The 20,809-nt window shown below is 38.7% G+C and overlaps 1 protein-coding gene across 2 annotated transcripts in view; it reads right to left on the bottom strand.

The window, feature by feature from the left end:
- Positions 1 to 20,809, bottom strand: part of VPS41 (VPS41 subunit of HOPS complex) — an 809,562-nt gene that overhangs the window by 362,979 nt on the left and 425,774 nt on the right. For both annotated transcript variants that reach the window (XM_053714423.1, XM_053714424.1), the window contains exon 7: positions 2,783 to 2,848. In XM_053714423.1, coding sequence (XP_053570398.1) covers positions 2,783 to 2,848 — 66 coding nt within the window. The remainder of the gene's footprint in view (positions 1 to 2,782; positions 2,849 to 20,809) is intronic.

Genomic DNA, 20,809 nt, shown 5'->3' with positions numbered 1-20,809 from the left:
TGTCTCTCAAGTTCCTATGTTACTCTATGGAGCTGATTCACTAAAGCTCACTTTTCTCTCCATTCTGTAAGTGACTGGGAAAAAAAACAGCCAAAAAATAAAAAAAAGACTTTACACTACCCCCAGAAATCTACTCAAGGTTCCTGAAGTCCGGACAATAATCTTCATCCAGGCGGCGAGAAGTCTTCATCCAGGTGGAGACATCTTCCTCCATCACGGGGGCATCTTCTATCTTCATCCAGGTGGTGCGAAGCTGACCAGGACCGGCAACAACAACGACTATTGTTCAAATAAGCCAATAGATTAAGCAGCACTCTTCCTATTGGCTGATTTGAATTTTTCAGCCAATAGGAATGCAACGGTACCTCAATATAAAAGGGGTACCATGCATTCAAGCTTCAGTGTGCGGCGGTGATCGCATTAAGAGGTGGCTACGCGCTGGATGGGCCACAACAGCTCTGCACCACTAGGATGAAGATAGAAGATGCCCCAGCGATGGAGGGAGATGTCGCCGCCTGGATGAAGATGGATGTCCGGACTTCAGGAACTGTGAGTAGATTTTCTGAGGTTAGTGTTAGGTCTTTTTAAGGGCTATTGGTAGTTTATTGATAGATTAGGGGGTGTTTTTATTTTGGGGTGGCTTTTGTTTTTATAGGGCTATTAGATTAGGTTTAAATTTGATTATTTCGGATAATTTCATTTATAATTTTTTGTAATCTTAGTGTTTCTTATTTTTCGTAATTTAAGTGTTTTTTATAATGTTAGATTATTTTTAATTTTCGTAATTTAGTGTTTTTGTTTTGTAATGTTAGGTTGTTTTTTAATATTGTAATTTATTTTATTTTTTTATTTTTTTTTTAAATACCAATAATGTTAGGTTAATTTATAGTTTAATCTTAGTTTTTTTTTAATTTCACAAGTACCGTAAGTTTTTATTTATTTTAAGGTAGTTATATTGTAATTATAATTTAAAGTTAGGGGGGTTTAATTTAGTGTTCTGTGATGTTTTAGTTTAGTATTATCGATGTGGGGGGCCGGCAGTTTAGGGGTTAATAGATTTATTTTAGTAGTAGAGATGTTGAGGGCCGGCGATTTAGGGGTTAATTCTTTATTTTAGTGTTGGCGATGTGGGGGGGCGGCAGTTTAGGAGTTAATATGTTTATTTAGTGTCAGCGATGTCAGAGGTCGGCGGTTTAGGGGGTTAATCACTTTATTTGGTGTCGGCGATGTCTGGGGCGGCGGATTAGGGGTATTTAGACTAGGGTTTTATGTTAGGGTGTTAGGTTTTTATATAACTTTCTAGACATCAATGGGGATTGCGTTACAGTGATCGCCATTCCGCGATCGCAGGTGTAAGTTTTTTTTAACACTTTCTCTCCATTGATGTCTATAGGGGAAAACGTGCATGAGCACGTCAAGTCAGGCCTTGGCTTTTGTGCGGTATGGAGCTTATCGCACCATATCGCACAACAAAATAAGGTTTTTCAGTAACTTGTAATGGCAGCGGTATGGGGAGTGCGATATCGCTCATTTTTTTTGTTTTATTTACGCACCCGGTTTAGCGCATAACTTGTAATCTTGGTGTTTGTTGGTTGTGCAAAGCTGGGGAATGGGAAGCAAATGCGTTATCTTTTTAAAACAATAAAAATGTCCCTTTAAGTATTAGCTATAGAAAAGCTGTGTAAACATAGCCGGCAGAAGAAATTACACTCCCAGTGGAAGGTAGGAGAGATTAGTAATAAAATGTTAATTTTTAATTGTTCTCTCTAATTATTGGGCTTTGGTATACAGACGGAGATAATATAAAGAAGCATATGTACGATAAAATAAGCTGATTTCCTGCAAGCTCAACCCACTTGAATGGGTTGTCGTAAAAAAAAACAGAAACCCAAGAATGACTATTTCATAAACAAAAATAATCTAAAGCATCAATATCTCATACTTTTTATTGTTTGTGAACACATTAAGGGACAAACAATTTTACAGCACAGTATTCCTTTAATCATGCACAGTTAAACACATTTACACTACACGTTCATTATTTATCTTTCCTGCTTTTCCTGTCTTTTCCATTAAAAAAATAGTTTTTTTTATGACCTCTGAATTGTATTCCTTAGTATTTAAAACCCTGACCCTCCTCAAAGCAGCACAGTAATATGTGCCTAACCCCATGTATATCTATACATGATTGGAGACAGGCGATAAGGTAAACAAAACTGAAAGCTTGTGTTACTGGACTGCAAAACAATGCAAATTTTTCTACAAATTACAGATAACACAGATATTTTGCTATACAGTGATTCATTTCTGATGCACATGTAAAAAATGTCATTATTATAATGGTATATATAAGCCCTCCAAACTGCACCGTATTGAAGATAACTTATTTCTATTACCTAATTCTAAAACTTTCTATAATGAACACGAGAAGAAATGTCAAACACTAAAATAAGAAAAATCGAAAAACTCGGTAAACCGGAGGTGCATATCTACCCCTAAATTTAAAGGTTGATTCATGTGATGTCTTTACTAAATTATACAACATTGTAATACACACTCAGTGCTTATTATATGCGCATTAAACTTGGCTATCCAAGGAAGCCAATCAGAGGCTGATCTGAAGTATCATCAGCTGCTCATATTAGCCAGTTATAGTAAAGTCACATGCTAGCGATAGCATCACTGTGTCAAGTGAATGGTGAAACCTGTGTCTGTGGATGCCAGAAAAGAGAATCCAGTCCTGATGCTGGATAATGTGAAAATGAATAGAACATAGACATACCTTGTTTCCTCCTGTTACAAACTGCTTACAGTTTGATCTTCCAAACTGAGGATGAACTGCAACAATCTATAGTAAGAAGAAGTGAGAAAAACTAATATGAAAATCTGAATACATTTACAACCACTGAAAATTACATTTATTTTAAAGGGCCTTTCAATATAGAATCATTGTATAATCAACAAATGCATAGTAAAAATGTAATGCAATAGCATCTACTCTGAATTTCAAATGAGCAGTAGATTTTTTTCTGAATATTTTGTAATTGTTTCCATTTACAGGCTTATAAACTCATACTCATACACTGTAAAATCTTGCGAATGCTCAGTAGGAGCTGGTGTCTCAGAAAGGGTTAATATAAAAAGACTGAACTATTTGATAAGCAAATTGGAAAGTTTTTAAAATTTCTCTATCTTAATCATGAATAAAAAAATTGACTTGAGCATCTCTTTAAATGAACTCTTAAAAACATAAACAGTATTCTCTTCTGTCAGTAAATATAAAAACATAATTTATGTAAGAACTTACCTGATAAATTTATTTCTTTCATATTGGCAAGAGTCCATGAGCTAGTGACGTATGGGATATACAATCCTACCAGGAGGGGCAAAGTTTCTCAAACCTCAAAATGCCTATAAATACACCCCTCACCACACCCACAATCCAGTTTAAGAAATAGCCAAGTAGTGGGGTGATAAAATAAGGAGTAAAAAAGCATACAAAAAGAGGAACTGGAAATAAAATTGTACTTTTTATAATAAAGCATAACCACCATAAAAAAGGGTGGGCCTCATGGACTCTTGCCAATATGAAAGAAATGAATTTATCAGGTAAGTTCTTACATAAATTATGTAATTGGCAAGAGTCCATGAGCTAGTGATGTATGGGATAGACATACCCAAGATGTGGGAGACCACAGAAGAGTAACTAGAAAGGGAGGGATAAAATAAAAACAGCTATTTCCGCTAAAAAAATTAAATTCACAAAAAAATAAGTCTTTCTTATAAATTTCACATAAATTTCAAGAAAAAAAAATTAAATCATAATCAGAAGAATCAAACTGAAACAGCTGTCTGGAGAACTTTTCTACCAAAGACTGCTTCAGAAGTAGCAAATACATAAAAATGGTAAAATTTAGTAAATGAATGCAAATAAGACCAAGAGGCCTATTTAACAAAGCTCTGTCGGACCTGATCCGACAGTGCGTATCAGGTCCGACAGACCTCTCTGAATGCGGAGAGCTGCTGGTGCAATGCCGCCGCCTGCCGCCAGCAGGGGGTTGTCAATCAACCCGATCGTACTCGATCTAGTTGAATTGTGGAGATCTCTGTCCGCCTCCTCAGAGCAGGCGGACAGGTTATGGAGCAGCGGTCTTGAGACCGCTGCTCCATAACTTGTGTTTCTGGCGAGTCTGAAGGCTCCCCAGAAACACGGGCGTCAAGCTCCATACGGAGCTTGATAGAAATGCCCCCAAGTTGCTGCTTTGCAAATCTGATCAACCGAAGCTTCATTATTAAAAGCCTAAGAAGTGGCAACTAATCTAGTAGAATGAGCTGTAATTCTATGAGGAGGATACTGTCCCGAATGTAAATAAGCCTTGTGAATTAAACGCTTTAACCAAGATGCCAAAAAAATGACAGAGGCTTTCTGACGTTTCCTAGGACCAGAAAAAACAACAAATAGACTAGAAGTCTTCATGAAATCTTTAGTAGCTTCGACATAATATTTCAAAGCTCTTACAACATCCAAACAATGTAAAGATCTTTCAAGATTATTCTTGGGATTAGGACACAAGGAAGGAACAACTATTTCCTTACTAATGTTGTTAGAATTCACAATCTTAAGAAGAAATTTAAATGAAGTCCGCAAAACAGTCTTATCCTGATGGAAAATCAGAAAAGGAGACTCACAAGAGAGAGCAGACAATTCAGAAACTCTTCTAGCTGAAGAGATAGCCAAAAGAAACAACACTTTCCAAGAACGTAGATTAATATCCAAAGAATGCTCAGGGTGGAGCCTGCAAAACCAAATTAAGACTCCAAGGAGGAGAGATTGATTTAACAACAGGCTTGAACAAAACAGTGAATATCAGGAATTTTAGCAATCTTTCTATGAAATAAAACAGAAAAAGCAGAGATTTGTCCCTTCAAGGTACTTGCAGACAAACCTTTATCCAAACCATCCTGAAGAAACTGTAAAATTCAAGGAATCCTAAAAGAATGCCAAGAGAATTTATGAGAAAAACACCATGAAAGGTTTTCCAAACCCGATAATAAATCATCCTTGAAACAGACTTACGAGCCTGTAGCATAGCATTAATCACTGAGTCAGAGAAACCTCTATGACTAAGTACTAAGCATTCAATTTACATACCTCCAAATTTAGTGATTTGAGATCCTGATGCAAAAACGGCCCTTGAGACAGAAGGTCCGGTCTTAAAGGAAGTGGCCAAGGCTGGCAACTGGACATCCGGAAAAGATCTGCATCCCAAAACCTGTGAGGCCATGCTGGTGCTTCAGAAACTTGAAGAGCCCTGAAAATTGCACAGAGTTCTGAAATATTGATTGGTAACCTCGCCTCTTGAGGATTCCAAACTGCTTGTGCTGTCAGAGACCCCCAGACAGCTCCCCAACCTGTGAGACTTGCATCTGCTGAAATCACAGTCAAGGCAGGACGAACAAAAGAAGCTCCTTGAATAATATGATGATGAACTAACCACCAGGACAGAGAGAGTTGAATGTTGGGATTTAAGTATATCAATTGTGATATCCGAGTATAATCCCTGCACCACTGATTCAGCATGCAAAGCTGCAGAGGTCTCATATGAAAACGAGCAAAGGGGATCGCGTCCGATGCTGCAGTCAAGAGACCTAAAACTTCCATACACATAGCCACTGAAGGGAATGATCGAGACTGAAGGTTTCGACAGGCAGAAACCAATTTCATTAGTCTCTTGTCTGTTAAAGACAAAGTCATGGACACTGAATCTATCTGGAAACCTAAAAAGGTGACCCTTGACTGAGGAATCAAGGAACTCTTTGTTAAATTGATCCTCCAAACATGTCTTTGAAGAAACAACACAAGTTTATTTGTGTGAGATTCTGCTAAATGAAAAGATTGAGCCATTACCATGATATCGTCCAAATAAGGAAACACTGCAATACCCTGCTCTCTGATTAGAGATAGAAGGTCACCGAGAACCTTCAAAAAGATTCTTGGAGCTGTTGCTAGGCCAAATGGAAGAGCAACAAACTGGTAATGCTTGTCTAGAAAAGAGAATCTCAGAAACTGATAGTGGCCTGGATGAATCGGAATATAAAGATGCGCATCCTGAAAGTCTATTGAGGACATGTAATGACCTTGCTGAACAAAAGGCAGGATAGTCCTAATAGTCACCATCTTGAAAGTTCAGATCCAGAACTGGTCTGAAAGAATTTTCCTTCTTCGGACAATGAATAGATTTGAATAAAAACCCAGACCCTGTTCCAGAATTGGAACTGGTACAATCACTTCTGAAAGCTCTAGATCTGAAACACACTTCAGAAAAGCCAGAGCTTTCACAGGATTTGTTGGAGCCTGAGAGAGAAAAAATCTTCTCACAAGAGGTCTTATTCTGAAACCTATTCGATACCCCTGGGAGACAATATTCTCAATCCAATGATTCTGAATGGAACCTGCCCAAACATCTTGAAAAAAATTCAATCTGCCCCCCCCCCCCCCCCACCAGCAGAACTGGATTGAGGGCCGCACCTTCATGCAATCTTGGGGGCTGGCTTTGGTTTCTTGTAAGGCTTGGAATTATTCCAACTCGAGGATGGCTTCCAATTGGTGCCAGAGTCTTTATGGGAAGGAGTGGTTTTCTGTTCTCTATTCTAACGAAAGGAATGAAAGCGTATTGCTCGACGTATTCAGCGAGGTCTGGCAGACCTGATCCGACACTGCAGATCAGGTCCGCCAGACCTCGCTGAATACGGCGAGCAATACGCTTGCTGTATTCAGCATTGCACCAGCAGCTCACAAAAGCTGCTGGTGCAACGCCGCCCCCTGCAGACTCGCGGCCAATAGGCCGCTAGCAGGGGGGTGTCAATCAACCCGATCGTACTCGATCGGGTTCATTTCCGGCGATGACTGTCCGCCAGCTCAGAGCAGGCGGACAGGTTATGGAGCAGCGGTCTTTGTGAAACTGTTGTTTCTGGCGAGTCTGAAGACTCGCCAGACTCGCCAGAAACAGAGGCCATCAAGCTCCTTATGGAAATTGATAACTAGAGGCCATAATCTCCACTAGCTTACAACAGATACACTTAGATTTGGTAGAACTGTGTTCAGACAGCATGGTTCCTACAGCAGCTTCTGAAACAGGATCAGATTGAGACATCTTGCAAAATGTAAAAAAGAAAAAATATCATTAAACAGAAATATCTTATTTCCACATATAGCAGTTTCAGGAATGGGAAAAAAAGCAAATGCTAAAATTGGCAAAAAAAGCAAATAGCATAGCCCTCTGATGATAAAGAAGGAAAGGAGCATATAGGAAGTGAGGTAAAATAAAACTAAATTGTTTGGCGCCAAGTATGACGCACAATGCAAAAGGAAGTTGAGAAATTTTTTGGCAACAACAAACATCTGGAAATGACGCAACTCGCGTCATAACAAACACAATTTCTCGCTAAACAACCTAGCATTAACAAAGATGTATGAAATGACGAACTTGCGTCATGACAGATGCACATTCGCGCCCAAAAAGTTTCTTGCGCCAAGAATGGTGAACCTAATGTGCCCACAAGTTTCCAAAGAAAAAACAAGTCAAATTGAAAAAAAGACTATACCCCAGGTAAGACAAACTTCCTAAAACATGATTCCAATAACGAAAACTGCTGGACTGCAAAGGGAAATACACATAGACCTGACTCATGGCAAATATAAGTAAAATACATATATTTAAAACTTTATATTAATACATAAAGCGCCAAACCATAGCTGAGAGTGTCTTACATAATGGTACATACTTACCGAAAGATACCCATCTACATATAGCAGATAGCCAAACCAGTACTGAAATCTATCAGCAGAGGTAATGGTATATAAGAGTATATTGTCGATCTAAAAAGGGAGGTAGGAGATGAATCCCTACGACCGATAACAGAGAACCCTTGAAAAGATTTCCCTCGATGAAAACCATAAAATCAAATAGGCGATACTCTCTTCACATCCCTCTGACAAACACTGTACTCTGAGAGGAATTGAGCTTCAGAATGCTTAGAAGTGCTTAACACAGAAGAAATCATAAATACGTCATACGTCACTAACTCATGGACTCTTGCCAATTACATAAAAGAAATAAAGACATTTATTAAATCAATTGACATACTAAGTATTAATGTGAGCTTACATTTTATATTTCCATTTTATAATTATTAAAGGGACAGTAAACTCTTTGGGATTGCAATATAATATATTTAGTTATATGTAGTTACAAAAATAACTGCAGTACACATTCATTTTTTCCCGCTTTCCATGCAATTCTGAAAATGTGGGCTTTCTAAATTTTGTTAGAAGTGCAAGTGCAAGCTCAAGACATAACTGCTTTATTCCACACAGCCATTGGTTGCATACTATAATGACCTATTTATAACTGTCCCTGATTGGCCACAGCAGAGAAGGAAACCTAGGTTACAACATGGCAGTGACCACTGCTTAATACAAGCTAACATTTTATATTTATTTTCCTATATTTTTTTTTTTTATTTTTTTTAAAACAAATGTAAAAAAATACATCTGCATAGTATTCCCAGCCTTATCTTTGCTTTGAATACATCACTTACAAATTGTTTAATGCCCCTTAAAGGTGGTTTCATTTTGTACAAGTTTCACACTATTTAAAAAAACAAACAACAAAAAACACCAAAAAACCCAACCTTTTTTAGTATTTTAACTCAATCTTATGCTTTTAAAGCATGGTTGCCAATTGTCCCATTTGTACCAGGACAGTCCCGCTTATTCAACTTCCTGTCCTTGCCTTTTAAGTGTCTTCCTTGTTCTATTTAGTCTTTAGTTAAAGGGATATGAAACCCACATTTTTTTATTATTCAGATAGAGCAATTTCAATCAACTTTCTAATCCACTCCTATTATACATTTTCTTCGTTCTCTTGGTATATTTATGTGATAAAGCAGGAATGTAAGCTTAGGAGCCAGCCCATTTTGGGTTCAGCACCCTGGGTAGGGCTTGCTGATTGGTGGCTACATTAAGTATATTGGTGCTGCTGAGTATACAGGGAGTGCAGAATTATTAGGCAAGTTGTATTTTTGAGGATTAATTTTATTATTGAACAACAACCATGTTCTCAATGAACCCAAAAAACTCATTAATATCAAAGCTGAATAGTTTTGGAAGTAGTTTTTAGTTTGTTTTTAGTTATAGCTATTTTAGGGGGATATCTGTGTGTGCAGGTGACTATTACTGTGCATAATTATTAGGCAACTTAACAAAAAACAAATATATACCCATTTCAATTATAGCAAGTGGCATCTTGGCAGCTGCACGCTCGACTTTTCTCAGTTCATGGGCAGTTATTTTGCGCCTTGGTTTTTCCACACGCTTCTTGTGACCCTGTTGACTATTTTGAATGAAACGCTTGATTGTTCGATGATCACGCTTCAGAAGCTTTGCAATTTTAAGAGTGCTGCATCCCTCTGCAAGATATCTCACTATTTTTGACTTTTCTGAGCCTGTCAAGTCCTTCTTTTGACCCATTTTGCCAAAGGAAAGGAAGTTGCCTAATAATTATGCACACCTGATATAGGGTGTTGATGTCATTAGACCACACCCCTTCTCATTACAGAGATGCACATCACTTAATATGCTTAATTGGTAGTAGGCTTTCGAGCCTATACAGCTTGGAGTAAGACAACATGCATAAAGAGGATGATGTGGTCAAAATACTCATTTGCCTAATAATTCTGCACTCCCTGTATGTACATATTCTTTTCAACAAAGGTACCCAAGAAAACAAAGCAAATTTGATAATAAAATTGAATTTAAAATTACATTCTCTGTCTGAATCATGAAAGTGTAATTTTTATTCCCCATACCTTTTAACAATCAGTATGGCTAAATTACACTACTAGTATTTTAAATGCTTGTTTTGAGGTGGATTGGAGTGGACGAGGCTATGCAATACATTAATGGGTGTGGCTATGCTCCCTGGATTTTTTTTCAAAATGTGGAAACTATGTTAAAGAAATAATAGGCGAATTTAACAACGTGCAGACAGAAATGATCCGATATAGCGGATCATGTCTGCCCCACATCGATAAATGCCGACAGCGTATGCTGTCAGCATATATCATTGCACAAGCATTCCTTGTGAAATGCTTGTGCAATACCGCCCCCTGCAGATTCGTGGCCAATCAGCTGCTAGCAGGTATCTGATCGGGATAATTGCTGTTCGCCACCTCAGAGGTGGCGGATGAGTTAAGGAGCAGCGTCTTAACTTTTGTTTCCGGCGAGCCTGAAGGTTCGTACAGAAACGGCTGCATTCGCAGCTTAATAATTCGGCCTCATGGTGTTTACTTGTGGTCCTCTTGGAAAAACATTGGACACCTCTGCTCTACCATGACAATAGAAACTACAGGTTGAGGACAGCATTGATTGATGCTATCACCATTTTAGAAACAGCATCAAAGGACAGACAGAACTTTAGTACTCTAACTAAATATGAATACTGCTACTTGAAAATTGTTATTGTTGCATAACTAACACTGTTATATTAATATACTTTTTACCTCTGTGATTATCTTGTATCTAAGCCTCTGTAGACAACCCCCTTATCTCAGTTCTTTTGACGGACTTGCATTTTAGCCAATCAGTGCTGACTCATTAATAACTCAACGGGAGTTATCTATATGACACACATAAACTAGCACTGTCTAGCTGTCAAAAGCTAATAAAATGCCCTGAGATAAGAGACAGCCTTCAAGGGCTTAGAAATTAGCATATGAGCCTACCTAGGTTTAAACTTTAACAAAGAATACAAAGAGAACAAAACAAATCTGATGATAAAAGTAAATTGGAAATGATTTAAAATTGCATGCCCTATCTGGATAATGTAAGTTTAATTTTGACTTGACTGTCCCTTTAAGTAAATGGACATAAAAGTGCAAAGAAAATACTTAAGTACTATCATTTCGCAAGGCTGTAATTTCTCACATCGGAAGGCAAAAACTTTGAGGAACATGTTACAACATAATAGGTCGAACACTAGGCTTACCAAAAGAGTGAGTTGCAACAAATGCAAAGGGAGAACATGCAAAACTTGTCATCATATCATGCAAGGAGATTCATTTACTTAAACTATGACAGAACATGAATATAATATTATATTTAACATTACATGCAATACCACACATGTCATATACTTGCTAACATGACATGGATGTGACAAACAATATGTCAGCAGCACTAAATGTGCCCTACAGGATAGGGGCCTTGAACATCTTAGGGGCATAGGAAATCCGGACAGTAACACCCCCCATAGCTAGACACTTTAGACATAAACATAATTCAAACGTTACTTTTTTTGAAAGTACAAGGTATAAATCATGTCCCCAGACATAAAAGAGGTGGAGACAGAGAGAGGCTTCTCTGTCAGCGGGAGGTCTTTTGGATATTAAAATTACAGACTAAACAAACATATGGACTTAATTCGATTATGTATGTTAATATGTTCTATTAAGATTTATGAGACAAGTCTATGAGACAATGGTAAAATATTTTTTTTTATAAACACAACATTTAAATATAATGATCAGTTGGATAACAGAGTTATGATAATTACAAAAAGAGAGGGGGTCTTTCATACTTTACACATATACATTTCCTTACAATTACATACACACATATACATTTCCTTACAATTACATACACACATATACATTTCCTTACAATTATATACACACATATACATTTCATTACAATTACATACACACATATACATTTCACTACAATTACATACACACATATACATTTCATTACAATTACATACACACATATACATTTCCTTACAATTATATACACACATACATTTCATTACAATTACATACACACATATACATTTCATTACAATTACATACACACATATATATTTTGCTTTTTTATGCTTTATTATTTTCTGTTTATTCCCCCTGTTTACAATATATTTTATCATTTTTGTATATAAAAGCCATGCATGTATATCTTTACATTATACCAAATTGTATAAATTTCTTTAGGAAACACCTGTTCAGGTGCTTATGATTAATATGAAGGTCTATAAACGCAGTCTAGTCAGAGCACTAATGCCATTAAACAAGGGCTAAGAGGAAGCCCAAAACATGTTTGGCATACAGGGAGTGCAGAATTATTAGGCAAGTTGTATTTTTGAGGATTAATTTTATTATTGAACAACAACCATGTTCTCAATGAACCCAAAAAACTCATTAATATCAAAGCTGAATATTTTTGGAAGTAGTTTTTAGTTTGTTTTTAGTTACAGCTATTTTAGGGGGATATCTGTGTGTGCAGGTGACTATTACTGTGCATAATTATTAGGCAACTTAACAAAAAACAAATATATACCCATTTCAATTATTTATTTTTACCAGTGAAACCAATATAACATCTCAACATTCACAAATATACATTTCTGACATTCAAAAACAAAACAAAAACAAATCAGTGACCAATATAGCCACCTTTCTTTGCAAGGACACTCAAAAGCCTGCCATCCATGGATTCTGTCAGTGTTTTGATCTGTTCACTATCAACATTGCGTGCAGCAGCAACCACAGCCTCCCAGACACTGTTCAGAGAGGTGTACTGTTTTCCCTCCTTGTAAATCTCACATTTGATGATGGACCACAGGTTCTCAATGGGGTTCAGATCAGGTGAACAAGGAGGCCATGTCATTAGATTTTCTTCTTTTATACCCTTTCTTGCCAGCCACGCTGTGGAGTACTTGGACGCGTGTGATGGAGCATTGTCCTGCATGAAAATCATGTTTTTCTTGAAGGATGCAGACTTCTTCCTGTACCACTGCTTGAAGAAGGTGTCTTCCAGAAACTGGCAGTAGGACTGGGAGTTGAGCTTGACTCCATCCTCAACCCGAAAAGGCCCCACAAGCTCATCTTTGATGATACCAGCCCAAACCAGTACTCCACCTCCACCTTGCTGGCGTCTGAGTCGGACTGGAGCTCTCTGCCCTTTACCAATCCAGCCACGGGCCCATCCATCTGGCCCATCAAGACTCACTCTCATTTCATCAGTCCATAAAACCTTAGAAAAATCAGTATTGAGATATTTCTTGGCCCAGTCTTGACGTTTCAGCTTGTGTGTCTTGTTCAGTGGTGGTCGTCTTTCAGCCTTTCTTACCTTGGCCATGTCTCTGAGTATTACACACCTTGTGCTTTTGGGCACTCCAGTGATGTTGCAGCTCTGAAATATGGCCAAACTGGTGGCAAGTGGCATCTTGGCAGCTGCACGCTTGACTTTTCTCAGTTCATGGGCAGTTATTTTGCGCCTTGGTTTTTCCACACGCTTCTTGCGACCCTGTTGACTATTTTGAATGAAACGCTTGATTGTTCGATGATCACGCTTCAGAAGCTTTGCAATTTTAAGAGTGCTGCATCCCTCTGCAAGATATCTCACTATTTTTGACTTTTCTGAGCCTGTCAAGTCCTTCTTTTGACCCATTTTGCCAAAGGAAAGGAAGTTGCCTAATAATTATGCACACCTGATATAGGGTGTTGATGTCATTAGACCACACCCCTTCTCATTACAGAGATGCACATCACCTAATATGCTTAATTGGTAGTAGGCTTTCGAGCCTATACAGCTTGGAGTAAGACAACATGCATAAAGAGGATGATGTGGTCAAAATACTCATTTGCCTAATAATTCTGCACTCCCTGTATAGTGATGACCAGAACCACGGACTCTTTGCTGGAGTAACATTTGATTTTATGGCTTTTTCCTTTCTTTAAAGACGAATTGTGATAATAATGGATCGTTCTACTTTTATCATGGATTTGTGCTAAATTGAAACTGGAAGTGCAAGATTACACAGTATACACATTTTATTATTGCACTGTTGCTTGTGAAACAGCAATATACTACTGAGAGTTACCTGAACACATCTTGTGAGCCAATGAGAAGGTGCATAAGTGTGTAGCCACCAATCACCAGCTAGCTCACAATTAGAGCTGCAAAAACTAATTGATAAAATTGCTAATTATTAAAATAATCAAAAAAACGGATTCACTCCGATGAACTCCTGCACATGGTATTGTATTTCATGGTGATATCCTTTAGCCTTATAGATGTCTACAGATGTTTACTTTTCAGGACAGTGGATTTGTTCACCTTTGCAACCCCAAAATATTACAATCCATCATTTGGATTGTTTATTTTAAATCAACAGACCTGCCAACTTAGGGCAAGATTATGAGTGGTCAGAGGCAGATTTGCGGTTTTGTGCTACCCTAGGTGCTCAAAATTCTGCTGCTCCCGCCCAAGGTTTTACTTCTCCAAACACATTACTGAGTGCTGAAAGCCAACAGAACTAAAGGCAATAGCCAGCTACATAATTCAAAGGTTCAGAGTTACCTCTAAACTGTAAGCTCCACTGGCATTTTCTTATTATACTCCCTAAAAGGTAAGCTCCTTGGGAAAAATCTCTCATTATATACCTGTATAATACTTCTAAAATAACTGTAAGCTTCTTATAAATATAGCCATACGAATGTGCTGCCCCCTCTAATTTGCTGCCCTAGGCAAAATACGCCCCTGCGACTCTGCTTTTTGTGCACATTGGATAAGCGCAAGAGCGAAAATAAATACTTTCAACTTGTAATACACACGGTTTCCAACATGTGCAAAAAGCTGAAGTTGAGCATAGCTAGAGCACGAGTGATAAATAGCACTTCACTTGTAATCTAGCCCTTACACAGTCTAGCCGTGTGACATACAATTTGCTGTGTTTTCTCACTTTGCATAAATGACACAGTGTGCTGGGGACCAGTTAAAAAAGCTAGGTGTCTGCAGCTGTTAATCCCTTCCCTGTTGCATTTAATTTAGAGATTGGACAGAGCCCTCCCCTTTACAGAGCCAGATAGCAGTCTGCTTTAGTCAGTGATGTTTTGTTGACAGAGGAAGAGGAGGGTGGAGTCCCCTCCCACCGGCTGCTGGCATTGCAAGATACAGGAGTAGAGAGACCAGTGAATAGTTGTAAGGAGCCCACTTCAGTCTTTGTCCTTCTGCCCGATAGTAGCTCTACTTGCCTTCTGGCATACAGTCAGTCTATCACTGAACTGATTTAATAGTACACTTGGAAATTATGTGAAATACATAGCAAAAAGGTTAAGCATCTGATCATTATATGAACAAAATGGCTGCTGTGAAAGTAATCATTTAATGCAATTTCATTCTTTATTCTTTAAAACAAAATTAAAGCTGTAGTGAGTTTTTTTCATCAGTAAAAAATATATTAATATGGCACTGTATTAAAATAGTATTGCATATTCACAATATAAAACATATATTGTAAAAACGTATCCCATAGCTTACAAATCTTCACAAGCTAGCTAAAATAGAGTGAGACTGCGCTATTGAAAATGGCACCCCCAGGGTACGTTGCTAGTCATTAAGGGGTTAACTAATTGTAAATATTACTACTCTGCACTCAGTGGTTTAATAAGAGAATGTGTAAAATATTGCAGAGGAAAATTTATTTATGTGGAAGAAAATGAGGTGATTTGGGACTATGCTTTGCATGATAAAGTTTCACTTAGTAATATAGTAGATGAGGTTGAAAACCTATACAAATCTAATATACTTACAAAAAAGCTCCAGTTGAGCTTAAATGAATCACATTAAAAGGTGCCACATTTAACACAAGCAATCATATCCATGAATTTTGTTTCTAGCCAGAAATATATCCAAACCATTTTTAAATGTAGCTAAGGTATTGGCATTCACTACCTCCTTTAGCAATGAGTTCCACAATTCTATTTCTCTTACAGTGGAAATACGTTTTCATTGTAGGAGATTAAATCTCTTTTCCTCCAGCCTTAAATTGTGACCTCTTGTCACAAAAAAAATATTGGAATAAACAGAGTTCTACCATCTCTGTATATGGACTTTGAATATATTTATATAAAGTTATCATGTCATCTCTCAAGCGCCTTTTTTCTAGAGAAAACATACTCAATTTGGCTAACCTCTCCTCATAGCTTAAATTTTCCATTCCCCTTATTAGCTTTGTGGCCCTTTTTTGAACTTTTTCAAGAACTGCAATGTCTTTTTTTGAGATTGGTCCCCAGAACTGCACTCCATTAAGGTGAGGTCTTACCAGGGATTTATATAGTGACAGAATTATGCTTTCCACCCTTGCATCAATCCCTCTTTTAATACATGCCAGTATCTCGTTAGTCTTAGAAGCCGCTGCCCTGCATTGTGCACCCATCTTTAGCTTGTTATCTATTACTATTCCCAAATCCCTTTTCTCCTCTGTTTGGCTAAATCTAGTCCCATTTAAATAATAGATTGCCTGCTTATTTTTACTTCCAAAATGTAGAACCTTGCATTTTCCTGTATTAAATCTCATTTTCCATTTACCTGCCCATACTGCAAATTTTTGCAAATCCCCTTGTAACGCTAGTTCATCCTGCTCTGACCTAATGACCTTACACAACTTTGTATCATCTGCAAAAGTAGAGATGTTGCTATTTAATCCTTGTTCCAAGTCATTAATAATCTTTAATGACTTGGAGCAATTGTTATTTGAATTGATGTGCACTATTATCTGTTTGCACAATTATTATCTAATTGCTTGCTATTGCCAATTAGACCCTCTCGTCTGAGCAGAGAGCTTTAGATCATTGGTCGTTTGTCTGAAGTTTAGATTTGTAACACTAAGTTTGTGAAATTTATTTTAAATATTTGAAAAAATAATAGACATTTTTTATCCGATTAAAGGGACATTCAACACCAAAAATGCTATTGTTTAAAAAGTATAGATAATCCCTTTATCTACCATCCCCTAGTTTTACATAACCACCACTGTTATATTAATATACATTTTACCTCTATGATAACCTTGTAGCTTATTATTATTATTCTTTATTTATAAAGTGCCCACAGATTCTGCAGCGCTGCCCATGGGTACAAGGATAGAAGTACAACGGAGAAACAATACAATAAAAGACAACATTTTTCAGACAGATACATGGGGAATTGAGGGCCCTATTCCTGTGGGAATTTACAATCTAGATGGGTAGGAGGATGGGAAATAGGAGGTGGGGACTGCAAAGGTGGGAATGATATTAGTGTGGAGATGAGGACAACTGTTGGTTTAGTGAAGTTCATTTGTTAACTAATCTTCTGCTGACAGCCTCCTTATCTCAGATCTTTTGACAGACTTACATTTCAGGCAATTAGTGCTGACTCTTGAAGTGATGGTAAATCTTAGCATTTAACATACGTTAAGATTTACGATCACTAAAAATCAAGTGGAGTTTAAGTGATCATGTATTTAAAAAATGGTGCTAAACTTAACCTGAATTTGCCATTGCCCATTGCTAAACTCAGTGGCTCCGGCCGCCCACCGCACATCGCTCTTCTATCAATGAGGCGACGTTTGCACCCCTAAACCAATAGCCGTGCGTGCATGAAGGACACTTTCAGTTGACACGCACATCTATTGGTTTAGAGGTGCAAACGTCACCTCATTGAAGTAGAGCGATGTGCTGTGGGTGACCGGAGCCGCTGAGTTTAGTGATGTGGAACGGCACATTCAGGGTGAGTTTAGCACCCTTTTTTACATATATAATCACTTAAACTCCACTTCATTTTTAGTGATGGGAAATCCTAGTGTTTGCTATACGCCTGGAATTACCATCACTAAATAACTCCACGGGAGTGAGCTCAATGTTATCTATATGGCACACATGAACAAAAAACACAATTTATGCTTACCTGATAAATTTATTTCTCTTGTGGTGTATCCAGTCCACGGATCATCCATTACTTGTGGGATATTCTCATTCCCAACAGGAAGTTGCAAGAGGACACCCACAGCAGAGCTGTAATATAGCTCCTCCCCTAACTGTCATAGCCAGTCATTCGACCGAAAACAAGCCGAGAAAGGAGGAACCATAGGGTGTAGTGGTTACCTGCCTTAAAATGACAGGGCGGGCCTTGGACTGGATACACCACAAGAGAAATAAATTTATCAGGTAAGCATAAATTGTGTTTTCTCTTGTAAGGTGTATCCAGTCCACGGATCATCCATTACTTGTGGGATACCAATACCAAAGCTAAAGTACACGGATGAAGGGAGGGACAAGGCAGGAACTTAAATGAAAGGAACCACTGCCTGTAAAACCTCTCTCCCAAATATAGCCTCCGAAGAAGCAAAAGTATCAAATTTGTAAAATTTTGAAAAAGTATGAAGCGAAGACCAAGTCGCCGCCTTGCAAATCTGTTCAACAGAAGCCTCATTTTTAAAGGCCCAAGTGGAAGCCACAGCTCTAGTGGAATGAGCTGTAATCCTTTCAGGAGGCTGCTGTCCAGCAGTCTCATAGGCTAAGCGGATTAAGCTTCTTAGCCAAAAAGAAAAAGAGGTTGCCAAAGCCTTTTGACCTCTCCTCTGTCCAGAGTAGACAACAAACAAAGCAGATGTTTGACAAAAATCTTTAGTAGCTTGTAAGTAAAACTTTAAAGCACAGACCACGTCCAGATTGTGTAACACAAGGATGGAACCACAATCTCTTGATTGATATTCTTGTTAGATACCACCTTAGGTAAGAACCCAGGTTTGGTACGCAGGACTACCTTATCCGTATGAAAAATCAGATAAGGAGAATCACATTGTAAGGCAGATAGCTCAGAGACTCTACGAGCCGAGGAAATAGCTACCAAAAAAAAAAAAAAAAAAAAAGAACTTTCCAAGATAAAAGTTTGATATCTATGGAATGAAGAGGTTCAAACGGAACTCCTTGAAGAACCTTAAGAACCAAGTTTAAGCTCCATGGTGGAGCAACAGGTTTAAACACAGGCTTGATTCAAACTAAAGCCTGACAAAATGCCTGAACGTCTGGAACATCTGCCAGACGCTAGTGCAAAAGAATAGACAGAGCAAAAATCTGTCCCTTTAAGAAACTAGCTGACAATCCTTTTTCCAAACCTTCTTGGAGAAAAGATAAAATCCTAGGAATCCTGACCTTACTCCATGAGTAACCCTTGGATTCACACCAATAAAGATATCTACACCATACCTTATGGTAAATTTTCCTGGTGACAGGCTTTCGTGCCTGTATTAAGGTATCAATAACTGACTCGGAGAAGCCATGCTTTGATAAAATCAAGCATTCAATCTCCAGGCAGTCAGCCTCAGAGAAATTAGATTTGGATGGTTGAATGGACCCTGAAGTAGAAGGTCCTGTCTCAGAGGCAGAGACCATGGTGGAAAGGATGACATGTCCACTAGATCTGCATACCAGGTCCTGCGTGGCCACGCAGGTGCTATCAGAATCACCGATGCTCTCTCCTGCTTGATCTTGGCAATCAGTCGAGGGAGCAGAGGAAACGGTGGAAACACATAAGCCAGGTTGAAAGACCAGGGCGCTGCTAGAGTATCTATCAGTGTCGCCTTGGGATCCCTGGACCTGGATCCGTAACACGGAAGCTTGGCGTTCTGGCGAGATGCCATGAGATCCAGTTCTGGTTTGCCCCAACGGAGAATCAGTTGTGCAAATACCTCCGGATGGAGTTCCCACTCTCCCGGATGAAAAGTCTGATGACTTAGAAAATCCGCCTCCCAGTGCTCTACACCTGGGATATGGATAGCGGATAGGTGGCAAGAGTGAATCTCTGCCCAGTGAATTATTTTTGAAACTTCTAACATCTCTAGGGAACTTCTTGTTCCCCCTCGATGGTTGATGTAAGCTACAGTCGTGATGTTGACCGACTGAAATCTGATGTACCTCAGAGTTGCTAACTGAGGCCAAACCTGAAGAGCCTTGAATATCGCTTTTAGTTCCAGAATATTTATTGGAAGGAGAGACTCCTCCTGAGTCCACGATCCCTGAGCCTTCAGGGAGTTCCAGACTGCACCCCAACCTAGAAGGCTGGCATTTGTTGTTACAATAGTCCAATCTGGCCTGCGAAGGTCATACCTTTGGACAGATGGACCCGAGATAGCCACCAGGGAAGAGGATCCCTGGTCTCTTGATCCAGATTCAGTTGAGGGGCCAAATCTGTGTAATCCCCGCTCCACTGACTGAGCCTGCATAGTTGCAGCGGTCTGAGATGTAAGCGTGCAAACGGCACTATGTCCATTGCTGCTACCATTAAGCCGATTACTTCCATACACTGAGCCACCAAAGGGCGCGGAATGGAATGAAGAACCCGACAGGAATTTAGAAGCTTTGATAACCTGGACTCCGTCAAGGTACATTTACATTTCTACAGAATCTATCAGAGTCCCTAGAAAGGAAACTCTTGTGAGTGGGGATAGAGAACTTTCCACCCATGCGACCTCAGAAATGCCAGTACTACGTCCGTATGAGACTTGGCAATTTGGAAGTTTGACGCCTGTATCAGGATGTCGTCTAAATAAGGGGCTACTGCTATGCCCTGCGGCCTTAGGACCGCCAAAAGCGACCCTAGAACCTTTGTAAAGATTCTTGGGGCTGTAGCTAATCCCAAGGGAAGAGCTACAACTGGTAATGCCTGTCTTGAAAGGCAAACCTGAGAAACCGATGATGATCTTTGTGTATCGGAATGTGAAGATAAGCATCCTTTATATCCACTGTAGTCATATATTGACCCTCCTGGATCAGTGGTAGGATGGAACGAATAGTTTCCATCTTGAACGACAGAACTTTGAGGAATTTGTTTAAGATCTTTAGATCCAAAATCGGTCTGAAGGTTCCCTCTTTTTTGGGAACCACAAACAGATTTGAGTAAAAACCCTGTTCCTGTTCCTCCTTTGGA

Source organism: Bombina bombina, chromosome 5 (genome assembly GCF_027579735.1).
Source record: "Bombina bombina isolate aBomBom1 chromosome 5, aBomBom1.pri, whole genome shotgun sequence".
In the NCBI taxonomy this organism is placed as follows: domain Eukaryota; kingdom Metazoa; phylum Chordata; class Amphibia; order Anura; family Bombinatoridae; genus Bombina; species Bombina bombina.
Note: the sequence above shows the minus strand (reverse complement) of the source record. Positions and strands in the feature narration are given on the sequence as shown.